This window comes from Dipodomys merriami, unplaced genomic scaffold (genome assembly GCF_024711535.1).
Source record: "Dipodomys merriami isolate MVZ:Mamm:240054 unplaced genomic scaffold, mDipMer1.0.p SCAF_45, whole genome shotgun sequence".
NCBI lineage: Eukaryota > Metazoa > Chordata > Mammalia > Rodentia > Heteromyidae > Dipodomys > Dipodomys merriami.
In genome coordinates this window covers 2301365-2316669 of record NW_027206013.1, presented here as the reverse complement: position 1 = coordinate 2316669, position 15305 = coordinate 2301365, and the positions used below count along the sequence as shown (strand labels likewise).

Here is a 15305-nt window from a genome sequence, read left to right as displayed (position 1 = left end):
CCTCTGGCTTTAATCTTCAATCCTCAGGTCCTAGCCTCCTGAGTAGCTAGGATTATAGGCATAAGCCACCAGTGCCTGGCTGCTACTCTCTTTTTATTACCTTTGTCTTCACAATTTCCCAACCACTGCTTGCATTTTTCATCTGAACTTTGGAATCAGTTTATAGAAAACCACCTTCATCATAAACCCTGTGGGGAACATGGTTAACATCTAAATTAATGTACAGCTGCCATCTTTGAAATCTCTGTATGTCCAGCCATGCTTAGGGTCTTTTTGGAAGCCTTGTAAATCATTTTTTCTACAGATCTGGCATATGTGTGGTAAGTTTATTGCCAGGTATTTTATTCCACATGTAGCTAACATCTTGAGGGTTCCTCATGCACTTTAAAGTAGTCTAGACCTTACAGCGCTGTGCTAGTGTACACAATTCCTTATGCAATTGCTTTGCCCAGCACCTGCAGGATCAGGCTGGCAACCATAGGTTGGTGACACTGGAAGCACCGTCCCTGGAGTAGGAGGTGAGTATATGGATTGTCACAGATTCTATCATCTTAAGAAAAGATCCACTTGAGTTGGAGGTGTGGCATAAGTTGGAGAGCACCAGCCAACAAGTGAAATCAAGCATCAAAAAGTGAGTTCAAGGGCTGGGAAGGTGGCTCAGTGGTAGAGCGCTTGCCTTGCATGCCTGAGGCCCAGGGTTCGATTCCTCAGCAACACATAAGCAAAAAGAAAAAAGCCAGAAGTGGTGCTGTGGCTCAAGTGGTAGAGCTCTAGCCTTGAGATGAAGAGCTGAGGGACAGTGCCCAGACCCAGAGTTCAGGCCCCACAACCGGACCAAAAAAAAAAAGTGAGTTCAAGCTGGGTGCTGCTGGCTCATGCCTGTAATCCTATTCAGGAAGCTGAGGTCTGAGGACATGGTTCAAAGCCCGGGCAGGAAAGGCCATGAGACTCTTATCTCCAATAAACCACTCAGAAAACCAGAAGTGGTGCTATAGCTCAAGTGGTTGAGTGCTTGCCTGAGCAGAAGAGCTGAGGGACAGCTCCCAGGCCCAGAGTTCAAGCCCCACAACTGACAAAAAAAAAAAAAAAAAAAAGTGAGTTCAAGACTTCGTCTCAGACAATTGAAAAGATTCACTGAATAAACCTTGTTTGGACCCTGAATGGAGGCGGTGGGGAGGAGATAGAAATGAGACATTTGGAGATGACCAGTAAAATCTGAATGTAATGAAAGCATTAAATGATTACTTTTACTTATAATAGCATTATGGGCATATGAGAGAGTATCCTCAGAGAGGATATACACCAAGCAAGTATTCCATCATTATATTGCAATTTCCCACCTTTTTTGCTATAATTTCTGTGTTACAAAAATGTAACAATATGCTGGGCACCTGTGGCTCATGCCTGTAATCCTAGCTACTTAGGAGGCTGAGATCTGAGAGTTCAAGCCCCATGACCAACATTTTTTTTAAATGTAGTCATATATGCAAAAAAATTAAAGTACAGGGGCTGGGAATGTGGCTTAGTGGTACAGTGCTTGCTTTGCAGGCATGAAGCCCTAGGTTCAATTCCTCAGTACCACATACACAGAAAAAGCTGGACGTGGCACTGTGGATTAAGTGGTAGAGTGCTAGCCTTGAGCAAAAGAATCTCAGGGACAGTGCCTAGACCTTGAGTTCAAGTCCCAGGACTGGCAAAAAAAATTAAAGTACATCATATGCATGTATAGAAATATCACAATGAAACCCCTTTATAAAATTAATATTTGCTAATGAAGAAAATAATTAAATGTCCAATCTGATACAGTAGTTCACAATTCTCTTTGCTACTTGGGAAGTAGAAAGAGGACAATTTCAAGTTGAGGCTAGTCCAGAGAAAGTAAGACCCTATTTCAGAAACAACAACAAAAATCTGTGTATCAGGCCTCAAGAGGTCCAGAACTTGGCTGGGTGCTAGTGGCTCACACCTATAAGCCTAGTTACTCAGGAGGCTGAGATCTGAGGATTGGGGTTTGAAGCCATCTGTGGCAGGAAGACCATGAGACTCTTATCTCCAATTAACCACCAAAAACACAGAAATGGGGCTCAAGTGATAGAGTACTGCCTTGAACAAAAAAGCTAAGGGATAGTACCTAAGCTTTGAGTTCAAGGTACAGTACTAGCAAAAAAAAACAAAAAAAAAAAAAGGGTTACAATGGTAAAATAATATTGAAATGGTTACTATGGGTTGGGAAATGAGGTGCAAGGATAGAGTAAATTGATCCTTCCCTGAACATATATTTTCATCTATTCAAAAAGTTTTTTAAGTATAGAAATGGATGTTCAAGGTTATCATATGCCTGCTAACTGTGTCAGTAGATGTATGTAGATACTTGCTAGGTCACTATTGGTTGATTAACAATATACATTTTTAAGAAAGATTCTCTTAACATGGAACTATATCATTCTTTCTGAGAAATACCCATCTTGCTACTGCTCTGAAAGTTCTATTAAGTGCTGTGGAACTCAGTAAGACAAGAGTTTCACTGAGGATTTTAATGAAATCAATAAGTTACAGTTTTCTCTCTCCATGTGGAATTGTCTGTCCAATTTTGCTATGCAAGATGTAAAAATTTTTGGAATCCTGTGTGTGTGTGTGTTTTGCTAGTCCTGGGGCTTTCATTTGAGGCCTAGAGTGCTGGTGTGTGCATGTGTGCGTGTGTGCGTGTGTGTGTGTGTGTGTGTGTGTCTGTGTGTGTGTGTCTGTGTGTGTGTGTCTGTGTGTGTTGCTAGTCCTGGGGCTTTCATTTGAGGCCTAGAGTGCTGTTCCTGAGCTTTCATGCTCAAGGCTGACACTCTACTACTTGAACCACAGCTGTACTTCTGGCTTTTTCCATATTTAATTGGAAATAAGTGTCTCATGGAGTTCACTACTCAGGTTGACTTTGAATTGCAAACCTCAGAACTCAGCCTCCTGAGTAGCCAATATTGCAAGTGTAAGCTATTGTGCCTGGCTTGGAATTCACTTTTCTTTTGAGAAAGTATCAATGGTTTCAGAGGGGCCAAGTATGTGAATACAGGCTTGTAATCACAGATACACAGAAAATAGGTATGGGGGAATCAAAGTTGCAGGCTAGCCAGAGCAAAAGGTTCCTGAGACCCTATGTCAACCAATAAAAAGGTAAACCATGGTATACACCTGTCATCACAGATATATGGGAAACATAAATAAGAGGATCATAGGTCAGGCCAGCCAGGCAAAAGTAAGATTCTATTCAAAAAATAAAAAAGGAAAAAGGACTAGGACTGGAGGGTGAAGTCCTGTCAACTTTAATTTTCTAGTGGTCAACAATTTTGTTCAGTTTTTCAAAATCACAGGCATCAAGTTAAGCAAAATAGTCCTGTGTAATTCACAATGGTATGAAACAAAGGGAAGAAGAAATGACCCAGGGGGCCATATACAGGACAGAGTTCTTTGGTCTTAAGGATCCAAAAACCAAAGAGGTCCGGGGCCAGAAGTACTAGCTCAGATGTACATAGAATGAAGCAGGTAAGAGTAAGGACAGAGGAGCAAAGAGAGATATGCTGTAGAAAGCCACTACCAGAAGAAGACATAAAATTCAGTGTGATCATCCAATTCCTAAATCATGCTATCTAGGGCAAGAAAGTATGGCTCTCTGCTCCAAGAGGCCTGTAGCACATTGCATAAAGAATGAGATTCCTTTGGCTGGGAAAATATGAGAGACAATTAGGCAAATGTCCTCAGAAGATGTGCCTTGGACAGGCTCTGACAAAATGCCACATCTGCAAGTAGGCAGAGTAGGGGCCGAATATGCTATCTCAAGCACATAATCACTACATGGTAGGGAGGCAGAGATTTGGGAATTGAGGTTCTAGGCTAGCCTAGGCAAAAGAAACTCAAGAGGCTCCATTTCACTATGTCTGGGTGAAGTTAAGAACACCCCAGAGCATCAACTTTCAATTTGTGTCACCATGTACAGGGCCAGTTCTATCATCTGCCAGTAGTCTCACTTATTAAGTAGAACTCTTATAATATAGCCAGGCCTGGGGTGTCATGATCTAGGCATGATCTAGGTTACATAGCGAGTTTGAGGTCAGCCTGGGCTGTCTAACAATACCTTGTTTAAAAAAAATTCAGAAGCCGGGCGCCGATGGCTCACACCTATAATCCTAGCTACTCAGGAGGCTGAGATCTGAGGATCATGGTTCAAAGACAGCCTGAGCAGGAAAGTCTGTGAGACTCTTATTTCCAATAAACCACTAGAAAATCTGAATTGGCACTGTGGCTTAAGTGGTAGAGCGCTCGCCTTGAGCTGAAGAGCACAGGGACAGCACCCAAGCCCAGAGTTCAAGCCCCATGACTGACCAAAAAAAAAAAATTCATATGGTGGCTAGGAAGGTGGCTCAGTGGTAGAGTGCCTGCCTTGCATGCATGAGGCCCTAGATTCGATTCCTCAGCACCACATAAGCAGAAAAAGCCGGAAGTGGTGCTAGGGCTCAAGTGGTAGAGCGCTAGCCTTAACCTGAAGAGCTCAGGGACAGTGCCTAGGTCCAGAGTTCAGGCCCCACGACGGAAAAAAAAAAAGAATTCAGATGGATCTAGAGCATCGGGCAATCTCTTCTTGTGCAATATGGTGGATGCTGTCCTTCATTAAGTAACCTAGAGATTATAAGTATTTCATGTGATAATGAAGCGAGGATGAATTGTAAGTCATAATCAATATTAACAAATTGGTTAGAGTTGATGATATCACTTACACATGATTCCTTTACAATGTCACCTGGTTCTTATTTTTGATATCATAGCTGGCACCTGATGCTCTCAACAATGTTAATTGTCAAGTAACAGTTACTTGCTATGTTCTTAACACTGAATTATGAATTTTTTAAAAGTAGTACTCTAGTACTTAATATTCCTTTAAAAAACTTTCAGTGAGCCTAAATTTTTCTATTATTGAGGCTTTTTATATTGAAAGCTGATGGTTAGTTTTGTACTATTTTATGTTTAGTTTGTATGCTTTAATGGTTGTGGAGATATGAAAGATTAGAGACAATTTGAGTCAGTTTTTTTTACAGTGTGAATCTTGTGAGCTAATACAGTCTATATCCATCTTTTCCTTACCTGTTCCCACCTGTAAGATTTATAGAAGGGTTTTCAACAGTCTGTCTAATTGCTAGAGTGTAAATGAGAAAATAGTTCATTCCTTTTTTGTTGATGTTATTCCAAGACCAGGACTTGAACTTAATACCTGACACTTTGCTTACTGGCTGGTACTCTACCAACTGAGTCAAGCCTCCAATCCCAAAATAATTCATTCCTGAGAGGCTCAGAATAAAGTGGGGTCTAGAACAGGATTTCATTGAAACTATTCAAGTGATTAGAACCAAAAAAAAGTTGTGGTACATGTAAATGGCTCCATCCTTCATTCTACTTTATACTCTGGATAGGCTCTTCTTTTTTGTTTCTGTGTTCAATCTATAATTTTAAGATCCCTCAACCTGGTTCTACCTACTAAGATGAAAAATTAAAGTGGGTTAAAAAGGAAAAAAGAGAGGGGCTGGGAAGGTGGCTCAGTGGTAGAGCGCTTGCCTTGCATGCATGAGGCCCTGAGTTTGATTCCTCAGCACCACATAAGCAAAAAGAAAAAAGCTGGAAGTGGCGCTGTGGCTCAAGTGGTAGAGCGCTAGCCTTAAGCTGAAGAGCTGAGGGACAGCGCCCAGGCCCAGAGTTCAGACCCACGACTGGACCCAAAAAAAAAAAAAAAAAAAGGAAAAAAGAGAGGAAGGGAAGGGGTGACATTGTCCAAAAAGAATGTTCTCATTACCTGTCTTACGTAATTGTAACCCCTCTGTTCATCACCTTTAATAATAATAATAATAATAAAAAGTTAAAGTTAAAAAAAGGATGTCAGGTGCCAGCGGCTCATGCCTGTAATCCTAGCTACTCGGGAAGCTGAGATCTGAGGATCACAGTTCAAAGCCAGCCCACCCAGAAAAGTTCCCATTAGACCCTTATTTCCAATTAACTACTTAAAAACCAGAAGTAGCACTGTGGCTCAAAGAGGTAGAGTACTAACCTTAAGCAAAAGAGCTCAGGGACAGCACCTGGGCCCTGAGTTCAAGCCCCATGGCCAACAAAAGAAAGAGAGATTACAACTGGGAGGGGCTAGAGAGGCCACTGGGAATACCAGAGGCTAATATCCAAGGATGGGAGAGATGAGCTGGAGGATGCATTGCCAGGGAAGGAGTGTCTCAAAACAATATATAAACAGTAACAATCACCTGGGTTTTGGCTATTTCAGTCCTACTAGAGGACTGATCAGGACTCACATAGACCCCTTTGGTGGTATTACAATAAATAAAGGAGGGAGTTATTGATAGATATGGGGTAAAGTATTAGAACATCTTTTTTAAAAGTATGTGTGGCATATGTGGAGAGAAAACAATGTAGCAATGTTAACAACTGATACATAGTCGTGTTTACCTTACTATTCTTTAGACTTTCCCATAGACTTCATATTTTTTTAATAAAAATGGGGATGGAAACCAGAGTAAAGGAAAACAAATGTTTGCAAAATATGTTTGCAGCAAAATACTAATTTTATAAAATGCAACATTACTTGTAATTATTATCTTTTTATAATATAATATTAATAATATTAGCATTATTATCCTTTTTTTTGGGGGGGGGGTCCGGTCATGGGGCCTGAATTCTGGGCCTTGGTGCTGTCCCTCAGGTCTTCAGCTCAAGGCTAGTGCTCTACCACTTGAGCCACAGCTCCACTTCTGGCTTTTTTTCTTTTTGCTTATGTGATGCTGAGGAATCGAACCCAGGGCCTCATGCATGCAAGGCAAGTGCTCTACCACTGAGCCACCTTCCCAGCCCAGCATTATTATCTTTTGAAGAAAGAATATGCCCAAGAGACAAGACAGCTAAAAGAAAAACTCTTCTGTGTCACACTCGTTGACTGCATCTCCATAGCAGGCAACAGGAGAGGCTCCAGGAAGTATGGGAATCAGTTACCATTAGTGCCAGCCAGCACACCTGCCTAGTAGAGGAATAATCACCTGTGTTCCTATCCTTATAAAAACAGGTGTGGAGCTGGGCACCAGTGGCTCACTCCTGTAATCCTAGCTACTCAGGAGGCTGAGATCTGAGGATCACGGTTCAAAGCCAGCCTGGACAGGAAAGTCCATGGGACTCTTATTTCTAATAAACCACTAGAAAACCAGAAGTGGCACTGTGGCTCAAGCAGTAGAGTGCTCGCCTTGAGCTGAAGAGCACAGGGACAGCGCCCAAGTCCAGAGTTCAAGCCCCACGACTGACCAAAAAAAAAACAAAAAACAGGTGTGGGTAACTTACCTGAAGTAATCGCAGGATGCAGCCAACAGGATGCGATGGGCCTCGATGTGTCTCCCCTCTACCACCAGGACAACATCAAATAGGATCCCACTGTCCCGGAGAGCCAGAAGTCCCCTGAGCAGGGCCTGGGAGTGCTGTGCGCTTCGGTAGGTATTGTTGGCACAGTGCGGGTTGGATGGTTGTGTAGGCAACTTGCACAGCTGGGTGAACACCTGTTCCTCCGCCATCCTGACAGCCACACCAGCCCTCACTACTGCGGCCCTGTCAGCTGGCAAGACAGAAGAGACAGGGAGTGAGCAGGCAGTAGTACCTTAACACACACACACAGACACACACAGACACACACACACACACACACACACACACACACACACACACACTAGTTCTATACTCTACTATGCCTCGCATCAGCTCAGCTATGCCTTCCCTATCACCCCAAATCCTCTAGCTCCCGGTTACCTCACAGCTCTAATCCTACTTGGCTTTCATCCTATTTTGTTTCCTTCAGCACTGCAGTAAAACAGAGGTTTTGAGCCAGTTATGGTGATGCTTGCTTGCAATCCTAGCTACTTAGGAGACTTAGGGAGAGTATTTCAAGTTTGAGACCAGCCTGGGCAACTTAGCAAGACTCTGTCTCAAAATATAAAAGGGGTTGGAAGCCAGGCATTGGTGACTCACACCAATAATCCTAGCTACTCAGAAGGCTGAGATTTGAAAATCGCAATTCAGCACCAGCCAAGGCAGGAAAGTCCATAAGATCATTGTCTCTAATAACCAGTTCAGGCTTGGAATTCTCCCCTATGTAGAAACTTTACCCCAGAGCAATTTCCTTCCCCACCTTTTCACTTCCTTTGATCCATCCATTCCACTCAGTCCATCCCTTCGCCCCCCACCCCCAGCCTTTCATTCCAAGCACACCACCAGCTCAGTCCTTAGTCCAGCCAACTGGCCTAGTTTCATTGGTGGCACATCTACCAGTTTGTTTTACCATTTTCTTTTCCTTTCTTTTCTTTTTTCTTTTTTGGTCACTCATGGGGCTTGAACTCTATGCCTGGGTACTGTCCCTAGGCTCTTCAGCTCAAGGCAAGTACTCTACCACTTGAGCTACAGCACCACTTCTGGTTTTCTGGTGGTTAACTGGAGATAAGAGTCTCCCAGACTTTTCTGCCTGGGCTAGCTTTGAACCACAATCCTCAGATCTCAGCCTCCTGAGTAGCTAGGATTACAGGCATGAGCCACCGGCACCTGGATTTTTCTTTTCTAAGTCTTGTGTTCTTCAGCCCACTGGTTCTGACTCCTCCTCTCTCCTATTCAGAGAGCCACCCTCTTACTCCTCAATTGGCTACTTCACTGGGTGAGGAGCACAGAAATGATGCTCCAACTGATTTCCCTAACTCTTGCCTCATTCTTATCAGCTCTTCTGTCTAGACTGCATGAAGATCCCAGAACAACCCCAGGAGTATACCATCTGACTTCCTAGACACTGGCCTCCATGTGACCTCACTCAAAACCTCTTTCAAACCAAGCGCCAGTGGCTCACTCCTGTAATCCTAACTACTAAGGAGGCTGAGATCTGAGGGTCATGGTTCAAAGCCAGCCTAGGCAGGAAACTCCATGAGACTCTTATCACCAATTAACCACCAGAAACTGGAAGTGGTGCTGTGGTTCAAGAGGTAGAGCGCTAGCCTTGAGCTGAAGAGCTGAGGGACAGTGCCTAGGCCCAGAGTTCAAGCCCCATGACCTGCCTGGGAATCTTTCAAGATCTTTTTTCTGTCCAGACACTAGCTAGTCCTTAGACCAAAAGAGGTATCTGTCAACCCCTCAATACTTTCAGTGACCCTCCTAGACCTCTCTTACACAAGCCTGTATTGTCAGGATCTAGCTTCTAGTCCATCGCCTTAGTGGGAATAACAGAAATATGCCCCACCCCACTGGAATCAATCTTACCTATATACAAGGAAATTTAGGCTTCTGGAGGGCTTTGTCTAATAAACACCTCAAAATTCCTATGGCCAATTTGCTACCCTTGGCTCCTATCCCCAAACCACAACCAACCATGTAGTGGAGACAGATTGTATCAATAGGCACTAAGTCAGGGTCCCCACATCTGTGAGCATAATAAAGCACAGCAACCCACCTAACCAAGGAAAGGACAGATGATAGCTACTCCCTGAACACCCATTGCAAGAATAAATATGAAGGGGCTGGGAAGGTGGCTCAGTGGTAGAGTGCTTGCCTTGCATGCATGAGGCCCTGGGTTCAATTCCTCAGCACCACATAAGAAAAAAAAAAGAAAAAAGCCGGAAGTGGCGCTCTGGCTCAAGTGGTAGAGCGCTAGCCTTGAGCTGAAGAGTTGAGGGACAGCGCCCAGGCCCAGAGTTCAGGTCCCACGACCAGACCCAAAAAAAAAAAAAAAAAAAAAGAATAAATATGAAGCTATGTACTAGGGGTTCATGTCTATAATCCCAGCTACTCAGGAAACTGAGACCTGAGAATCAAGGTCCAAAAGCCAGCCTGGGCAGATAAATCAAGACTCTTGTCCCCAACTAACCAAAAAAGAAAAGAAAAGGCTGGAAGTGAAAGCATAGTTCAAGTGATAAAGCACCAGTTGTGGCAAAAATGCTAAGGGAGAGCTAGAGTTGAACCCCAATATTAACACATACATAAGAGAGTGAGAGAATGAGAGAGAGAGAGAGAATGTCAGTGGCTCACACCTATAATCCTAGCTACTCAGAAGGCTGAGATTGAGGGTCACATTTCAAAGCCAGCTTGGAAAGGAAAATGCATGAGACTCTTGTCTTCAATTAGACACCAGAAAACTGGAAGTAGAGCTGTGGCTTCAGTTGTAGAGCTCTAGCCTTGAGCAAAAGCAGCTCAAATACAGCACCCAAGCCCTGAGTTTAAGCCTCAAGACTGGCACACGCATAAGCTCACGCACACATACACATACACACACACACACACACACACACACACACACACACACAGAAAAGATGAATACTGGTTTTTTTTTAAAGGCTACTTCCTTGGGCACGCAAAGCACGTTTACCATTTGTCAAGCACAATTAAAGGAATTTAGTTAGGTATTGAGTAGGGCATAAAAGAAGTTCATTGCTAGGGAGGAGAATAGCCTTAGAGTGCAACAAAATTAATCCATGTACAGCCAGAAGTATTATCCAACACCCATAATCCCAACACTTATGAGGCTGAGACAGGAGGATCCCAAGTTTGAACCTGACTAGGCTGTACACCAAGACCTTGTTTCCAAAAAAATGTTTTAAAGATTGTACAATGCACTGATCATCACCAAAACATCTGTCCTTGAGTTGACACATATTAGGTCCAAGAAAGTCAACCAAGCCAGCACCAGTGGCTCACGCCTGATAGCCTAGCTACTCAGAAGGCTGAGATCTGAGGATCGTGGTTCAAAGCCAGCCCAGGAAGGAAAGTCCATGAGACTCTTATCTCCAATAATCCACTCAGAAAAATGGAAGTGGCTGGTACTGTGGCTCAAATGGTAGAGCAGTTGCCTTGAACTGAAAAGTTCAGGGACAGTGCCCAGGCCCTGAGTTCAAGCCACACAACAACAACAACAACAACGTCAACCAAACCACAGGCAACAGTTAAAATGAGCAAATTCAAAGTTGAAAACACAGAAAGCGAAAACAAGTTGCAGAATATGTATAGTATAACCTTATTGTTGTCAAAATCTTTTAAAATAATAAAAGCCAAATTTGAGGTCATAATTATCTTCAGGAAAGAAAAAGGGAATTTAAAGAAAAAGACTAATTATTATCTGATTTAGTTCCTAAGTGCAAACTATTTAAGTGAAATTCTTTTTTTTATTGTGAAAATACTTTACAGAGGGGTTACAATTACATGGGCAAGATAATGAGTACATTTCTTATCAAACATTGTAGCCTCCTCTTGTTTCCCCTTCCCATCCTCCCCTCCCCCACCCCCCAAGTGAAATTCTTATATATATTTCTGAACCTGTAATACATTCACAGGATTCAAAATCGAAAGGCAAAGAAAGTTATATTAAAACATTTTAACTGCCTCCCTCTTTTGCCCCAACAAGATCTTCTCCCATTGAAAGTTACAATTTCACTGGGTGCCACACCTATAATCCTAGATCATGGTTTGAAGCCAGCTCAGGTAGGAAAGCCCAAGAGACTCTTATCCAATTAGCCACCAAAAAACCAGAAGTAAAGCTGTGGCTCAAGTGGTAGAGACCTAGCCTTGAGCACAAAAACTCAGGGACAGTGTTGGAGCCCTGAGTTTAAGTCCCAGGACTTAAAAAAAAAAAAAAAAAAAAAAAAAAAAAAACAAAGGAAGGTACACAAAAAAGTTACAATTTCACCCTCCAAAACACCTGTCCAGAGGGCATCTATGGAGTATAGATACAGTATATCTATACTATATACATACAGTATAACTGTTACCTAACAGTAGACATACTGCATTCCTCCACAAATCCCTCCCACAGCCCATTGTTTTGATAAACATGACTTATTTAAACAATCCTAGTGAGTCATTTGGATTTATTCCAATAGTTTGTTATTACAAGTAAATGTTGCATTAAAGTTTAGAAGTGCCATATTTGCAGCAGATACCCAAGGAAAAAAATTCCTAGATACAGAACTGCTGGGATATTTCAATTTTAATGTATATTTGTCACTATTAACGAATGCTACTAAATTATCCTCCCTGAAAGTTGTGCCAATTATTCTCCTACCAGAAAATCATAGAAATATTTGGGCAACTTCTAGCTCACTAAGAAATGTTTCTTTTATATCTTTGCTAATTTAGACAAACTATCTTTTAAAGTAGTACATTTTTATAATAAATAAGGTTTTGTAAAATAAAGCATTAAGTGGAAAGGTATCACACCCTTCTTAATTCCTTCTAGATTATGCCTGTCCTTCTATAATAATAATAAAATACTCTTAGGATCTCACTCCCTGACATTCTCATCTACATTTTCATTTGTCAGAGAATTATTCTATCTTTAAAGGCCTTTCCTAAGTCCTTCCCCAACCACAAATCTGTAACATCTCCAAGCAAGGTCCCTCCATTCTGAACAGTTGAAGCTTTTGGGAAAAACAGAAAGGAATTTTTCTATCCCAAATAGTTACAACGTGAAGGTAAAATTATTTTTCGTATAAATGTAGAAATGAAAATAAAATGCATTTTAAGGAAGTTTCGACTCTACCATTTGCTGAGTAGTCTGCTCTCAAGGCCCCCTAGTCCTGGACTGTATGAAACAAGGTCTTGATCAAGGCAATGGAGACAGTTTGTGAAGAGCAGAAAGAGAGGGTGGGTTCTAATTTCCACAGGGAGCGATGGTCTGCAATTGAATGAGTTAACAGACAGCAGGTTTGGAGCATCTTAAATACTCAGGTTCAGGCCCCTCAGAGGCCTGGAAAAGCACGGGGGGGGGGGGGGCGGCACTCAGGGAGGAGCCCAGGGCTGAAGGTAGTGATGCCCCCTGCATTTTCAGGGCCCAGGTCTGTTTGTTCAACTCGTGCAGTATCTAAAATAAGTGGGACCCTAACGCCAGATGCTTCAGGACCAGGCGATTTTGCACTGGAGGAGGGATCTATCGTCAGCGTTTTGGACCAGGTGATTTTGCACTGACCGAGGGATCTCTGGATCTCTGTCGTCACTCAGAAAACCGGGAAAGACAGCCGGGCCTGGCGTCTGCGTCTGCAGCCCTGAGCCCCACCACCCCCAGTTCTGACGCGCGGCTGAGGAAACTGAGGCTCCTCAGGCCAAGGTCAGAAGTCAGGCCAGGTGGCAAGCTTGGACAAGACCCACCCGCCTGTTGCAGGTCCCACCTCAGCAGCGCCTACCGTTGCGCGGCCGGGGAAGGCCACACTCGGACCCGCCACAGGCGACAGGACCTGACCGGAGGCGACAAGGCCAGTCTGTCTGCAGCGGCACGGAAGCCTCAGACTCCCAGCCCCCAGCAAAGCACCAGCCCGGACAGAACGCGCCCGGGGGTCCCTCCTGCCGCGCCCCCCGCCACGTCAGGCCGCGGGCTCCTGTCAGGCCGCTGCCCCCCGCGCCTCCGGCCCGCGCTCGCCCTCACACGCCTCTCGCTGGTCCGGGACCCCGCACCCATCACCCTGCCTCCAGCCTCCTGCAGCCCGAGCTCACCACAACCCGCCCACCCGGCCCACACGGCCCAAGCCTCGCAGCTGACCTGGTGGCGCCGCAAGCTGAGGCCGCTCTCGTAGGAGGCGGAGGCGGGGCGGGGCTTCGGTAGTCACGTGGTACCATGCGCCTGCGCAACCTCAGGCCTGCGGGAGCCGCCGGGGCGGGGCGGGGCGGGGCCGCAGCGTTGTATTCTCAGCTACCCCGCATCTGATGTATGATTGGTTGTCTTGTGATTCCTTATGCGGCTCTCCTTTCCTTCGCTCTTGGAGGAGATCTGCTCCTTTTGCGAGCCGGTCTTGGCACCTGACACCTGCCAGAACAGAAGGAATGATTAAAGAATGAATAAAGAAACGAATGTCTTGGAGGTGTAAATCACCTTCGCCAGCTCTCTCGCTCATTCTCTCTTTAGCTCTGTCATCTCTCCCGTGCCTTTGCTCATCCTACTTCTCTTAGACCTGTCCTTGGGAGATCGCGCGCCCCCTGCTGGGTGTGGGGAAGGTAGACAGCACAACAGCCGTTTCTGTTTTCCAGGATTCTAGCTGGAGTAAATCTGATTCCCAACATCAAAGCCTGTCACCAGCCGTCTTGAGGAGGATTTTATTCATTTTTTTTTTTTACTCCAGAGAATCCATTCTGGATCCAAGGTTGCAGCTGCGGAGCCTCCTTATAAATGGGTGTGGAGTGTCCCACACTAGTTAAGTTTATGGAAAGGGAGCTGATGGCGCATATCTGTAATGCTAGCAACCCCAGAAGGTTGAGATCCGAGGATCGTGGTTCGAGGACAGCCTGGACAGAAAAGTCCATAAGATCTTATCTCCAGTTAACCACCAAAAAGATGGAAGTGGAAGTGTGGCTTAAGTGGTAGAATGTCAGCTTTGGTGTCCCCCACCCCTACAATTCCTAACTTGGAATATAATGCCTCGTATTACAGTTTGAATATGAAATATCCTTCAGAGCGTTATAAGATTCAGTCCCTAGCTGGTTCTTAGTGAGTATGTGTGTGCTGGTACTTGGGCTTGAACACTGAGTCTCTCTCTTTGGATGTGGCTTTTTTGCTCAATACAAGCAAGACCTCCACTCCCAGACTTTTTTTTTTTCCGGTTGGTCTTAGAGCTTGCATTCAGGGCCCGGACTCTGTTCCTGAGCTCCTTTGCTCAAGGCTGTGTTATACAGAAATTCAATCAATAGAAACAGAAGCCACATTTTGAAAGGTCAAATTGGGAGTCTTTATTAGAAAGCCAAGGACTGCAGGTGGACTCCAGTTTCAAAGACCTTCAGCCCCAAATGCATCTTGCACAAAGCCTTTAGAGACAAAAAGCACCTGTTTGGGGGTGGAGACCCAAGCACAACAGAAGCAGACCATACAAGGGAATAATCAGGGGCGAGCAAATCAAACCATTTAGGGAAAGAGGGAAGAGCATCTGTAGCAAAGCTTTCCTAGAGTTAAACATCCTGGCATCTGCAATCCAAAGAATGGCCTATCTCACCTCCAGGAGTGAAAAGCCCCCTCCACCCAGAAAGTCACCACAATCTACCACTTTGAGCTACAGCTCCACTTGCAGTTTTGAGTTAATTGGGAATAAGAGTCTTATGGGGAGTTTTCTGCCTGGGCTGGCTTGGAACTGCAATCCTCACATCTAAGCCTCTTGAACAGCTAAGGTTACAGGTGTGAACCACATGCAGCAATCTCACTACTGTGATAAATCCACTCATGAAGGCAGAGCCTTATGATCCAACCATTCTTAAAAATCCTACATCTCTATGCTGTTGCATTGAAGCCT

At 44.2% G+C, this 15305-nt stretch overlaps 1 protein-coding gene across 3 annotated transcripts in view; it reads right to left on the bottom strand.

The window, feature by feature from the left end:
- The window catches only part of Klhl22 (kelch like family member 22), a 53227-nt gene extending 39468 nt beyond the window's left edge, over positions 1-13759 (bottom strand). Inside the window, exons 1-2 of one of the 3 annotated variants that reach the window (XM_069994314.1) lie at positions 13571-13759; positions 7363-7630 (exon numbers count right to left, since the gene is read on the bottom strand). In XM_069994314.1, the coding sequence (XP_069850415.1) occupies positions 7363-7589 (227 nt within the window). In that variant the 5' untranslated portion in view covers positions 7590-7630; positions 13571-13759. Of the gene's footprint in view, positions 1-7362; positions 7631-12577; positions 12673-13570 lie in introns of those variants that run through there. The other 2 variants (XM_069994316.1, XM_069994315.1) reach the window with 2 other exon arrangements.
- Between the last annotated feature and the right edge of the window lie 1546 nt (positions 13760-15305).